General features: G+C 44.2%; 1 protein-coding gene across 1 annotated transcript; it reads right to left on the minus strand.

Moving 5' to 3' along the window:
• Positions 1-10,651: 10,651 nt before the first annotated feature.
• On the minus strand, positions 10,652-13,107 carry LOC128596570 (nibrin-like). The gene is made up of 4 exons (XM_053606148.1): positions 13,069-13,107; positions 11,652-12,264; positions 10,972-11,371; positions 10,652-10,852 (listed from the first exon to the last, which is right to left on the minus strand). The coding sequence occupies exons 1-4, from the start codon at positions 13,105-13,107 to the stop codon at positions 10,702-10,704; spliced, it is 1,203 nt and encodes a 400-aa protein (XP_053462123.1). The 3' UTR covers positions 10,652-10,701.
• Positions 13,108-14,207: the final 1,100 nt, after the last annotated feature.

Here is a 14,207-nt window from a genome sequence, read left to right on the forward strand (position 1 = left end):
GCTGGAGAGAGGCTAGGTGGCTTCCTTTTGTAGTAAGGGAGAAGTTGTGTAATTAGAAAGTGGTTATGGCTGTACAGTTTTCTGAATATACTTAATGCCACAGAATTGTGCACTTTAAAAATAGTTAAGATGGCTCATTCACTAGCGCAGTAGCTCACACCTGTAATCCTAGCACTCTGGCAGGCCGAGGCTGGTGTATTGCTTGAGCTCCTGAGTTGGAGATCAGCCTGAGCAAGAGAGACCCCATCTCTAGTAAAAATATAAAAATAAGGCAAGAGTCATGGCAGGCACCTGTAGTCCCAGCTACTCAGAAGGCTGAGGCAAGAGGATCGCTTGAGCCCAGGATTATGAGGTTGCTGTAAGGTATGATGCCACGGCATTCTATCCAGGGCTACAGAGTGAGAGTCTCTCTCTCTCTCTCTCTCTCTCTCTCTCTCTCTCTCTCCTCTTTCACAGTTAAGATGGTAAATTTTATGTGTACTTTCAGAATTTTAAAAACATTTTTACAAAGGTGGTGAAAAAGCAGAGGTATTGCATGTATATAATTTTCAAAATAATACCTATGCTAGAAGAGTCAAATATAGCTAGGAGGGGCTGGTGGAGGGCAAGAATGGAAAGATCTAGGGAGATAATGGTAGAATGAGGTCTGGTGAACAAAATAAATGTTTGCACTCTGTGGGAGTTACTGAGGGACCCTGGGCATGGGGGAGTCCTGGGGCTATGGGAACCCAGAGCAGGCACCTGACCCAGCTTCTCCAGGTTCTCAGAAGGTTTCCTGAAGGAGGAGAAGGATAAGAGAGACTTTGACAGGCAGAGGTGGTGCGAAGAGGTGTGAGAACATAGCAATAGACAAACCCAGTTTCTCCCAGTACACTTTCAGAACAAACTTCTTCCCCACACGTTAAAAAAGCAGTCACTTCCGCATGGACACCAGCTAAGGTAGCCTCTGATTCAATTCAATTCTGATGCTACCTGGAAGGAGTCTCAGATCCCAGGGTGAAGGGCTCAGTCCCACAAGGCTGTCACCTATTCCAGTGCCCATCACAAGCTCCAGGTTGGTTCACCTGTGCTTCTGACTATAAGCCAGGCTTCCCATATCTTCCCCCTTGGGTTCAATTAATTTTCTGGAGCACCTCAATAGAACTCAGAGAAACACGTTTATCATTTTATTATAAAGGATTTTACAAAGGATACATGTGAAGAGAGGCACAGAGGAACTGTGGGATATGGGCACGGAGCTTCCATGCCCTCTCTGGGCAATCCACCCTCCGGGAACATCCACTTCTTCAAGTCTCTGGAGATCTTTTGGGTTTTATGAGGGCTTCATTATGTAGGCATGATTGATTAAACCATTGGTCATTGGTGATCCACTTAACTTTTAGCCCCTCTTTCTTCCCAGGAGTTTGAGGGGTAGGGCTGAAAGTCCAAACCCTCTAACTGTCATTCTGGTAACTGTCATTCTGGTCCCTATCTTGAAGCTATCTAGAGGTGGCCAGCCATTAGCCAAATTATTAACATACAAAGACACTTATCACTTTGGTGATTCCAGGGCTTTTAAGGAAATTTATACCAGGAAATAGTAAAAACCACATTCTGTCTATATGTCACAGTATCACGGGTGTGTGTGTTTAGGTGTGTGTTGGTTTTCTGGGCCCAGAAGAGAGAGGGAGGCTAGGGTTTCTAAACACTTGACACTCCCCTGATTAAAACCCTGTTTGGCTCCCCAGCGCTCTCAGGGGAAAGTCCACACTTTGGTAGCTTGGCATCTGTTCATTAACTCATATTTCCTGGGTACCTGCTCTAAGCCTGCCCTGCAGAGGTAGTGCCAGGGACACAGCAGTGACCAAGACAGGCTTAGCCCTGTCCTTGTGGAGTTCACATCCCAGTAGGGGAGGCAAACACAAGGCAAATTATTCCCCTGTGATGGGTACAAGCCCAGGGGCTGCTACCAGTGGTCAGGCAAAATTAGCATCCCCTCCCCAGGGCTTCCCAACTTCTATTAACATTATTTCTAAAGGACCTAAAGGTCTATTTCACAATTTTGCAGAGCTCTGCCTTTACTACCCATACCTTTAATTTGTTCTTTCAACCAATGTATTCTTTTTTCCTTAAATGGGTTCCCACAGGGCTACCTTAGACTCACCCTAATCAACGAGAGCCATAAAATCACAGATGTGATGGGCTAGTTCCTTTTTAAAATTTTTTTTTGCTAATATGCATTAAAAGACACGCACAACTATTAAAATGAGCCACCTCAATCATTTCAAATACTACTTTGAGAACCAGTGACCTAGACTAGGGGTTGGGGGAACTTCCTAGAGGAAGTCAATTGTAAGTTGAGACTTTCGAGATGAATAGTTAGTCCAGCAAGAGTGAAAGTCTGAGCAAGTACAGGAAGGCAGGCCCGGGGCTGGAACATCAGCAGCTTGGTGGAGAAGGAGTGAGGGACAGGGTATCCTTGCAGGTTCACCACAGATTTGGGGTTGACCTCAAAGGCAATACACAGTCATTAAGGTATTTGCTGTTGTCGTTGTTTTCTTGTTTGAGACAGAGTCTCACTCTGTCACCCTAGGCAGAGTGCCATGGTGACATCACAGCTCACAGCAACCTCAAACTCTTGGGCTCAAACCATTCTCTTACTTTAGCCTCTTGAGGAGGTGGCACTACAGGCACCTGCTAGTTTTTCTATTATTAGTGGAGATGGAGTCTTGCTCAGGTTGGTCTTGAACTCCTGAGCACAAGCAATCCAGCCTTGGCCTCCCAGAGTGCTGGGATTACAGGTCTGAGCCACCGACAACCTATTGGAAAAACAGCCCATTGTTGTTTTTTAATCGGAATGTAATTTGCATACTATAGGATTTATTATTTTAAAGTGTATAATTCAATGGTTTTTCATATATTCACAATACTGTGTACCCATCATCACTATGTTGTTTCAGCACCTCGGAAGACCGTGTACCCATTAGCAGTCATAGTTCACAGCAACCTCAAACTCTTGGGCTCAATGGATCCTCTGGCCTCAGCTTCTGAGGACCTGTAGCCAGGACTATAGGCGCCTGCCACAACTGCCTAGCAATTTTTTTTTTAAATAAACATGGGGTCTCACTGTTGCTCAGGCTGCTCTCAAACTCCTGGGCTCAAGCAATCCTCCAGCCTCAGCCTCCCAGAGTGCTAGGATTATAGGAGTGAGCCACTATACCCGGCCTAGCAGTCACTTGCTATCTTGCCTCCTGTCAGCGTAGGTAGCCCCTAATCTACTTTCTGCCTCTACTTATTTGCCTGTTTTAGACACTTAATATAAATGGAGTCATATAATATGTGGTCTTCTGTGTCTGTCTTCTTTCACCTAGCACAATGTTTTCATCCATGTTGTAGCATGTACCACTACTCATTTCTTTTTTTTTTTTATTTCTTTTCTTTTCTTTTTTTTTTTTGAGATCAGGGTCTTGCTGTTTGCCCAGGCTAAAGTGCAGCAGCCTCCAATTTCTGGATTCAAGTGATCCTCCTGCCTCAGCTTCCTGAGTACCTGTAGCTGGGACTACAGATGCCCAACACCCACCTGGCTAATTTTGCTATTTTTTTCTAGAGATGGAGTCTTACTCTTGCTCAGACTGGTCTCGAACTCCTGGCCTCAGGCAATCTTCCTGCCTTGGCCTCCCAAAGTACTAGGATTACAGGCATGAGCCACCGAGTCTGGTTACTCATTCCTTTTTATGGCTGAATAATATCTCATCACCTGGCTACACCACATTTTGTTTATCCATTCATTTGCTGATGGACATTTGGTTTATATCTACTTTGACTATTATGAGCATGCTGCTATGAACATGTATTAATAGGTTTTTGGGTGACCATATGTTGTCATTTCCCTTGGGTATCTACCTAGGAGTGGAATGAATGGTTTATTTATATTATTGCTTTTGCCAGCAATAATTTCATATACTTACAGAAAACTAACAAAAAGGGTAAAAAGAGGTAGATTCACCAGCAAGTAATATTCTCATTCTTTCCTGAATGTCTGAGAGGTAGTTGAAGACATCATGTTCCTCGATCTCTAAATCCTTTGGCATGAACAAAGACATTCTCTTTAAAAACCCCAGAGCAAGTATCAAAATAAGGAAATGTAACACTGATACAATAATACTATTGTTTGAACTACAAATTCAAATCCATTTGTCTCAATAAAGTTCTTTATAGCAATGTTTTCCCCAGTCCAGGATTCAATTCAGGATCATACATTGCTTCGAATCACATGGCTGAAGGAGCTTAGGAAGGGGAAACTGGTAATCAGCTTTACCCTTTCCTGGAATTCCTTTGGTTGATACTGGTAGAATAGATTGGAGGGAGAATAAGAGGTGACTAAAGGGGCCAGGGAGAAAGCTGGTGCTCAAAATCAGAAAGAGAAACTTAGGAGTCAGAAGCAATTCAGTTCAAATCTTGGCCAAATTATTCAAGAACTGTGGCCTTGGGCAGGTGATTGAAGCCTCAGTTGTCTCATCAGAAAAATGGGACTGGGGTGGCGCCTGTAGCTCAAAGGAGTAGGGCACCAGCCCCATATGCCAGAGGTGGTGGGTTCAAACCCAGCCCCGGCCAAAAACTGTAAAAAAAAAAAAAAAAGAAAGAAAGAAAAATGGGACTAATCCCTGGGGTTGCTGTGAGATTAGATATGCTGAGCATAGACCATGCACATGGCATGGAAATAATTTCCCAGCCAGGCACAGTGGCTCATGCCTGTAATCCTACCACTTTGGGAGTCTAAGGCGGGTGGGTTGCTTGAACTGAACAGTTTAGGAGACTAGCCTGAACAAGAGTGAGACCCTAGCTCTACTAAAAACAGAAAAACTAGCCAGGTGTTGTGGCCTGTAGTCCCAGCTACTCAGGAGGCTTAGGCAAGAGGATTGCTAGAACCCAAGAGTTTTGCTGTGAACTATGATACTATGGTCCTCAACCCAGGGCAACAGAGTAAGACTGTTTAAAACAAAAACAAAAACAATTTCCCGACACTATCCTGTCCTTGCCATTTATTCTGGTCAATTACCACACCCCAGAATACATTTTTGATCCTCACAACAAACACTTACAGGTGAGTATGATTATCATCTCTACTTTATGGAGGAGGAAACTGAGGCATAGAGAGGTAAAGTCACTCCTCTGAGGCCACCAGCTAGTTCGCAACAGAACTAGGAGGGAGACCCAGGGCCTCCTCCCAATCCCCCGTCTGGATGAGAGGTGATTGTGGTCTAGACCAGCATAGAGATGTGGGGATGGAAACAAGAGGACTGGCCCACAAAAAGGTAAAACAGTGACTGACTGGGAAGATGGAAGAAGTCCAGGTTGAACTTTTCATGAGTACTGAAGAAAGAGCACTTTCTGGCTCAGTGCCCATAGCACAGTGTTTACAGCACCGACCACATGCACTGAGGGTGGTTCAAACCGGGCCTGGGCCTGCTAAACAACAATGACAACTGCAACAACAACAAAAAAATAGCCAGGCGTTCTGGCAGGTGCCTGTAGTCCCAGCTACTTGGGAGGCTGAGGTAAGAGAATTTCTTAAGTCCAAGAGTTGGAGATTTCTGTGAGTTGTGACACCATGGCACTCTACCAAGGGCAACATAGTGAGACAAAGTCTCACAAAAAAGAGAAAGAAAAAGTACTTTTTTTGAGGCAGGCCCTTTGCCCTGTTGCTTTGCTGCTCCTCCCAATAAGAAATGGAGTCTGGTTAAGGCTCAATGGCTGGCACCTGTAATCCCAGCACTCTAGGAGGTTGAAGTGGGTAGATTGCTTAAGCTCAGGAGTTGAAGACCAGCCTGAGCAAGATCAAGAACCTGTCTCTACTAAAAATAGAATAACTAAGTAGGTGTTGTGGGACATGCCTATAGTCCTAGCTACTCCAGAGGCTGACACAAGAGGATTGCTCAAGCCCAAGAGTTTGAGGTTGCTGTCAGCTATGATGCTACAGCACACTACCCAATGTGACAGAGTGAGACTCTGTCTCAAAAAAGAAAGAAAAAATGCAAAAAAATTAAAAAAACAGAAATGAAGTCTGTTTCCCCCTCTTCTAAACCCAGGCCAGCCTTGCACCTTGCTTTGGCTAGTAGAACACAGCAGAAGTGAGAATGTACCAGCTCCAAGACGAAACCTTGGCCTTTTCATACTTCTCTTCTCTCTCTTATTCCTCTGTCTTTGCCTTGAGAACATGCCTGGGCCAGTTGACAGAGGAATGTAAAAGAAAGGCAAAGAAAGATTGAGTCATTCCAACTGAAACCATTCTAAACCAGCCAGTCTATAGTTAACCTTCCAGAGGACCACAGAGCCATGAACAAACCTAGCCAAGGTCTGCTGAACCTGACCCAGGTCAGCAGGACTATCCTGATGAAATTCATGTGAGAAAAAAAATTATTTAATGGTTGATTTACATCTCTATGTTTTAGGATATCTTGTTACACAGCTGTAGCTAACTAATACAAAAGAGATATGATGATCAGAGATCATCACGACATGGCCAACACATAACAGCCTGGGAGCTCATGCCATGGAGTAAGTGAGAGCTATTATTATCATTTGAGAAAAGAGATCACAGCTCAATTTATAATCACCAAGATGTGGAAACAACCTAAACGCCCATCAATGCAGGGATGAATTAATAAACTGTGGTATATGTATACCATGGACTATAATTCAGGCATAAAAAGATGGGGACTTTACATCTTTTGTATTAACCTGGGTGGAGTTGAAACAAGTTCCTCTTAGTAAAGTATCACAAAGATGAAAAAGCAAGTATCCGATGTACTCAATTCTAATATGAAGCCACTAGACAAACTAATACACGCTCACGTAAGAGAAAAACTCAATTCAATTCAAGCTAGGAGGAGAGGAAGGAGGAAGAGGGAACCGGGAGCAGGGAGGGGATTGGTGTGCTCCCACTTAATGGGCAAAAGGTAAGGGTAATGTGGCCTATCTCTTGGGTGGGGGACACAACTACAATAGGGACTCTACCAAAAAATGCAAACATTGTAACCTCTTTTTACCCTCACAGTAATCTAAAATTTAAAAAAAGAACAACAACAAAAAAATGCCCTGCCAAGCATGGTGGCTCACACCTATAATCCTAGCATGCTGGGAGGCTGAGGCAGAAGGATGGCTTGAGGTCAGGAGTTTGAAACCAGCCTGAGCAAGAGCAAGACCCTGTCCCCACTAAAAATAGAAAAGCTAGCTGGGCACTGTGGCAGGCACTTGTAGTCCCAGTTACTCAGGAGGCTGAGGCATGAGGATCACTTGAGCCCAAGAATTTGAGGTGGCTGTGAGCTAAGATGCCCCAGCCTCTACCCTGAGTGACAGAGTGAGATTTTATTAAAAAAAAAAAAAAAATACAGACCGGGCATGGTGCCTCATGCCTGTAATCCTAGCATTCTGGGAGACAGAGGCAGGTGGATCACTTGAGCTCAGGAGTTCAAGACCAGTCTGAGCAAGAGCAAGACTCCATCTCTAGCCGGGTATTGTGGCAGGTGCCTAGTAGTCCCAGCTACTCAGGAGGCTGAGGCAAGAGGATTGCTCAAGCCCAAGAGTTTAAGGTTGCTGTGAGTTATGACACCACAGCACTCTACCAAGTGTGACAAAGTGAGACTCTGTCTCAAATAAACAAACAAAATACTTGCACAATGTATTGTGCACAATGGCACAAAAAGCATTGACACATGCTACAACACTGGGAGCCTTGAAAACATGTGAAGCAAAAGAAGGCAGACAGAAAAGGCCACATATGATTCTGTGTATATGAAATGTTCAGAATAGGCAAATCTAAAGAGACAGATAGCAGATTAGTGGTTGTCAGGGACTGAGGGAGGATGGGCAGAGGCAGGGAGAGGATGTGACGGCTGACCAGCCACGAAGTGTCCTTTTGGAGTGATGAAAATATTTTGTGACTAGGTAGATGTGATAATGATGTGAATGTACTACGTGGCACTGAATCATCCACTTCAGAATGGTGCATTTTATGTTATGTGAACTTTATGTCAAGATTAACAATAATGGTCATAAGTAAGAGTTTGCTTTTGAGACGTTGCCTTTGAGATACCTGTGGGATATCTATGTGGAGAAGCCAGTGGGCAGTTGTATCTACCTGTGAAGAATTCTGAGTCTAGCCATATATATTTGGGAGTGGACAGAGAAGAGACCCTCAAACTGAGCCTTGAAAAACTCTTAGTATTTCAATGTCAAGTGGGGAAGGAAACTGCAAAGGATACTTGGAATCTGAGCCCAGATTTCCTGGAAGCTGAGACCTAGTTAGAGATTCGATGTGGTTTTTTGAGGGTGAGCTCCTGGGCAACAGCTGAGGAAAGTTGGGTCAAGTATCTCCTATTTCTATGGGGAGTTTGAGCTTGAGGCCAGTCAGCCATACCTGGTCAGTCAGACATTGGCCATGGGCGACCCAGGGGCACCTCCTCGGGGAGGGGGTTTGTCTGAGAGTGATTTTTTCTGCAGAGCGACAGCTTCGAGCCATCAGAAGCCAGAGGGTAGGAGAGCAGGGCAGGGTAGGGTGCCAACAGTGACTTCTCACTAGGAGAATAGGCTAGTGAGGCACCAAGGCAACCAGAGGGGACCAATGAACACTCAGACTGCTGAGGGTCTCCTAAGATGTCCTAGAACCTGTCCTTCAGACATAGCAACATGGAGGAACTGCACAAAAAGCCACATGGAGAGAGCTGAAGAAGGAAGAGAGTGTTTTATTTGTATGTTCTGATGATATCTGAAGCATCTATCACCAAACAAGATTTGTCAGAGACTAGCAGTTTTGAATTCATTTATTTATTTCAAAAGTGTTGATTGATGCCTATAGTCCCAGCTACCAGGGAGGCTAAGGCAAGAGGATTACTTGAGCCCAGGAATTTGAAGTTGCAATGAGCCATGATCCACCTAAAAAAAAATGCACCATAATCCCTTCATCTCCTTGAACATTGCACTTAGAGTTCACACTGCTCTTCTTGTTTCACGATTTTTAAAAAACATTGATTTCCGTCTTTCCTTCCTTCCTTCTTTCCCTTTTACTTTTCTCCCTCCTTCCTTCCTTTTTTTGTTGTTAGGATCAGTATCCACACAAAATCCTTGAATTGTTGCTAAAGTCTCTTTTAGTCTATAGGTTTCCTCAAGGAAGGGATTCATTAAAAGGGGGTGGCGAGGAGAGGCAGGAGCATTGGGGATAGTGATGGGCATGATTTAGGGATAGTGATGAGCGTGGTCTGGTAGAGGAGAAAAAGATGGATGATAAAGGTAGGAGAGAGAAGGAGGAGGGGGAGGAATAGGAGGAGCTATAGAAGCAGAAGGAGGGAGAAAGATAGAAGGGAAGGAGCAAAAGAGTGAAGGAAGGAAGGAAAACCTCAGTTTTTGAGGGGGGGAATGGGACCCAGGGTTTGGAGGATTGAAAAGGCTTCCTTTGGGAGGGGACAATGAAATGGAAGACAAGAGGGGGCATGTACCCCGAAGATGGGTTACAAGGGGGTTCTCCTCCGATGGTTTCTATTTGCACAGGGAAGTGTGGGATGTGCTTATCAGGTGGAGGGCAGTCAGGGTGGGAAACACAAGCACACTGTAGATGATGTGGAGAGATTGCCATGTGCCTGCTTGAGGTCTGTGCTTTCTCCAATTCAGGTAAAACCCGTCAGGCTGGCTGGGTGGTTTCTTCCTGTTGCTGTTTAGCTGGCAGAGAAGACAGTGATGGCAGGAGTTTGGCCAGATGAATTCTTTGGAGGACAAGAGGAGTGAGGAGTTTGAAAGTGCTTGAGGGAAGTGATTCAAAGATGAATCATGGAAAACAGGGCTGAGGAAAGGGAATAGGTGAAGACGACAAAAAGGGGTGGTGGAGAGGAGGATCTTGAGGCCAGGGTGGAACCTCTCTGAAGAGCCTCTTCTCCCTTAGCTTGGCTGGGCCTTTCCTTTTATTGGTTTTCTTTCCACTCCCCTGGTTCCTCCTTTTTGGTGCACTTGCTGGTTGACTTCTCCTCTGATGCCTATACTTCTCAGAGTGCCAATCTGGGCCCCCTTGAACTCTCTTTCTGCAGTTCACAGACCCTACCAAACCTCAGTTTAAAATGCTCAGATAGTTTTCCAGGCTCTCAGGAAGGTGAGTGCAGCATGAGCAGCAGTGTCCCAATCTGCCGAAAAGCTCAGGTGGTCTGCATGCAGGTGGCGGGGAGAGGGAGAAAATAGAGAGGATCCCAGGCAGCTTCAACCACCACTGTCCCAGGGAGAGCAGGTGGGGATTGCACTTCTGAAAGGGCAGGTTTTCCTACAGCTGTAGTGGTTAGTCCCCAACCTGAGAACATACAAGCATCGCCAGGGTAGCTTTAAATCAAAACAATGCCTGGGACACATGGCTGATCTTCTTTTTTTTTTTTTTTTTTGAGACAGAGTCTCACTCTGTCACCCTGGGTAGAGTGCTATGGTGTCATAGCTCACAGCAACCTCAAACTCCTAGGCTCAAGCAATCATTCTTGCATCCTGAGTAGCTGGGACTGCAAGTGCCTGCCACTACATCTTGGCTAATTTCTCTCTCTCTCTTTTTTTTTTTCTGAGTTTTGTGCATTTTATTTAACAAATTTAGGCAATAAAATATTTGTAACTCAAATCTCCTTTATATGCTATATTTATATCCCAGGAATCCTTGCTAGGAAAGGTTTTTCCAAGGCTTCTTCCTAAAATCCTCAGTTATCTTTTCCTTCTTATATTAGGATTATATCTAAAAAGATCATCAGCAAGAGACTCTTCTTTTGCATGTTGATTTTGCACCTCCATTTCCTGCCTTAACCACTCTTCTAATTCTGTATTCTTTCCAGCATGATGAGCTATAAGATCTGATTCTTCTGGAAAACTTAACCTTTTGTATTTGTATGTTTTGTTATGGGTTGGTTCTTTTGCTGCCTGTTTGTGGTCTATATGTAGGATAGTTTAGTTCCAAAAAAAAAAAAAAGATCTGATCCTCCAATGATGTGTGGAAGTCTTCCTGCCCCAGGAAAATTGACCTTCTTGAATTTATTGAAATTCTTTAGTTGACCATAATCATTATTTATACCAGATAGATTGCTGCAAGGATAGTCTTTAACCAGTGATCTAAATTCAGTTAATAACACGTTTCTTGGAAGCATCTCACTTCTGTCCTGCAGTACAATATTGTTAGATACTTCTTCTTTTTTCATTGACCATGGTGATTCTTTCTTGAGCTCACATTTCTTCCTGACTTCATTTTCTTGGGATATTTTGTTATTTTCTGATATTGCTTTCTCATTAAAAGTGTCATTTGTTTCTATATCCATTTTTGGCCTTTTTCTAATACTGACATCTTCCTCTTGTTTTTGAACTTTCATTTCAATTTGTAACTCTGGTTTTGTGTTTTTTTTTGTTGTTGTTGTTGTTGTTTTTTGTAGAGACAGAGTCTCATTTTATGGCCCTCGGTAGAGGGCCGTGGCCTCATACAGCTCACAGCAACCTCCAACTCCTGGGCTTAAGCGATTCTCTTGCCTCAGCCTCCCGAGTAGCTGGGACTACAGGCGCCCGCCACAACGCCCGGCTATTTTTTGGTTGCAGTTTTGGCCGGGGCCGGATTTGAACCCTCCACCCTCGGTATATGGGGCCGGCGCCTTACCGACTGAGCCACAGGCGCCACCCAGGTTTTGTGTTTTTGAATAACTCTTCCAATACTTCATCTTCTATAGCCAAATCATCAATTTCTTTTCTTTTATTTAATCTTAGCTTTTCTGTAGAACAGGATATATTGGCAGAATTTTTCACACTGAATTTTAAATCTGCTTCTGTAAATAAATTATCAGATTTTTTGTCCACAGATTCATTCTGAGATAAATGCTGCTCCTTATTTTTCCATATTAAGGGTATAGTAGGTTGTGTTTCTTCTAAAAGAGAACAAGACATCTCTATTCTTGCTGATTTGCATGAAGATATTTCTTGATTTTCTTCATCCCTTTTCCTTTTTTTGGTAAGTGGCCGAAAGTAGTTTATGACGGAGTTGTTCTGCTGCTGCTGCGAAGCTTGATCTCTTCCATTTATAGCTGGAAATTTAGTTGGTGAAAGCTGATAGTTCAGGATTTTCACCTTAGCTTGAGTATTTGAAAGTACAATATTATTATAATTATTATTATTATTATTATTAGTTGTTTTGGAAGGTTCCTTCATAGTGGGGCATTCTTGTGAAAGCATTCTGAGATACTGTTCCTTTCTGCTGATTTTGATTTCTTTCGACCTTTCCCTGTCTCTCTCCTTTTTTTTTTTTTTTTTGCAGTTTTTGGCCAGGGCCGGGTTTGAACCCTCCATCTCTGGTATATGGGGCCATCGCCCTACTCCTAGAGCCACAGGCACCACCCTAATTTTTCTATTTTTAATAGGGACGGGGGTCTCACTCTTACTTAGGCTGTTCTCGAACTCCTGAGCTCAAGCAATCCATCCGCCTCAGCCTCCCAGAGTGCTAGGATTACAGGCGTCAGCCACAGCACTGGCTCACAGGCCTGATCTATTAATTCAGAGTCTCTGGGGATGAGGCTAGGCTAGCTGGCCCTTGGAAGGTGCATTTTCCACTACACCATTATCTTGGGAGCTAGTTGTGTAAAATTTGGTCACACCAAGGGGAGAAGCTGTTGGAAGATGGTGAGTCTGTCCCCCCAGCAGAGTCTCTGTCTTTGCAATTTCCTATAATCAACCTTGAAACAGCTCTAATTGTCTTCTGGAATATTACTGAAGTGAGACTTTGGGGTACAGTTGGGGAAGTCTGAATATATGCTGTGTATTAAATAACATCACTGAATGAATCCCAGTGTTATGTGGGCTTCTATTCTAGCCAAACCTAAGTGGGAACCATACATGGAAGGGAGTTCTTTGAAAGGTGGTTCCAGCTTTATATTCCTTGATTATATAAAGCCATGGCAGGCCCACAGGGACATTTGTGTGGATGTCGATCAGAGTGTGTCTCTTCCTTGCAAAGGACCCTTTTGTGGATTTCATCAACTTCATATATACCACCCATGCTCCTTCCCAGGGCCCACCAACCTCTGGCTAGCCCTCACCTACCATGCCTGCCTCAACCTTCAGCTTGCTTGCCCTGGCCATGCCAACTCTCTTTGAGCTCCTCAGGCCTCCTTTTGGCATCATGACCTTGGTATTTGAAATTCCTTTTGCTGTAATTCTCACAGTAGACCTCTGTGTGACCAGCATCTCTCAACCTTTAGGTCTGAGATAGAGCATGGTGGCTCACACCTGTAATCCTAGCACTCTGAGAGGCTGAAGGCAGGTGGATCGCTTGAGCTCAAGAGTTAAGACCAGCTTGTGCAGGCCAGGCATGGTGGCTCATGCTGTAATCCCAGCACTCTGGGAGGCTGAGGCGGGTGGATTGCCTGAGCTTATAGATTCAAGACCAGCCTGAGCAAAAGCGAAACCCCATCTCTAAAAATAGCCAGGTGTTGTGGCAGGTGCCTATAGTCTCAGCTACTTGGGAGGCTGAGGCAAGAGAATCACATAAACCCAAGAGTTTGAGGTTGCTGTGAGCTATGAGGTATAGAAATGGCAGAGTGAGACCCCATCTCTACTAAAAATAGAAAAATTAGTTGGGTATCATGGCAGGTGCTAGTCAGGCGCTGTGGGGTACACCTGTAGTTCCAGCTATCGGAAGGCTGAGACAGGATGGCTTGAGTTCAAGAGTTTGAGGTTGCTATGAGCTATGAGGCAAGGAAGGGCATTCAACCCAGGGTGAGAGTTTTTTTGTCTCACAAAAAGAATTAAAAGAACCTTACATATGTTAATTCACTAAATCCTTAAAAACACCCTATGAGGCAGATACCATAATTACCCCCTTTCCCATATGCGTATACCAAGGCTGGGAGAGACTAAGTTACTGATGGAGAAGTCAGGACTGTAAGATCTAGGTTTGAATTCTGGCTCCCAACTCATTAGCTGCATGGCGGTATGGAGTGAGTCAGGCAATTTCTTCCAAACTGCCATTTCTATACCTCAGATGGGGACAATGACCCATCTGACTGAGAGGACACAAAGAGACAATGGGAAGACTTTCAAGAAAACCCTTGCTGAATAGTGAACTGTAGATCATATGCTAATGATTAAACAGCTGGGAGGGAAGCCAGCAGTCTGGGCAGGGAACACAGCTGAGGCAAAGGCCCAGCTGCCTCACATGGGGACAGGAAGAGTGTGGCTTG

Source organism: Nycticebus coucang, chromosome 10 (genome assembly GCF_027406575.1).
Source record: "Nycticebus coucang isolate mNycCou1 chromosome 10, mNycCou1.pri, whole genome shotgun sequence".
NCBI lineage: Eukaryota > Metazoa > Chordata > Mammalia > Primates > Lorisidae > Nycticebus > Nycticebus coucang.

Bases quoted from the DNA above. Each gene is read 5' to 3' on its own strand.
- LOC128596570 (XM_053606148.1), bottom strand. From the start codon at position 13,107: ATGGCCAGGGCAAGCAAGCTGAAGGTTGAGGCAGGCATG. The intron at 12,265-13,068 runs GTAGGTGAGGGC...AAAAAAAAAAAG, and splicing joins TGAAGGTTGAGGCAGGCATG to GAGAGAGACAGGGAAAGGTC. The intron at 11,372-11,651 runs GCCTGTGGCTCA...ACACAAAACCAG, and splicing joins AAACACAAAACCTGGGTGGC to AGTTACAAATTGAAATGAAA.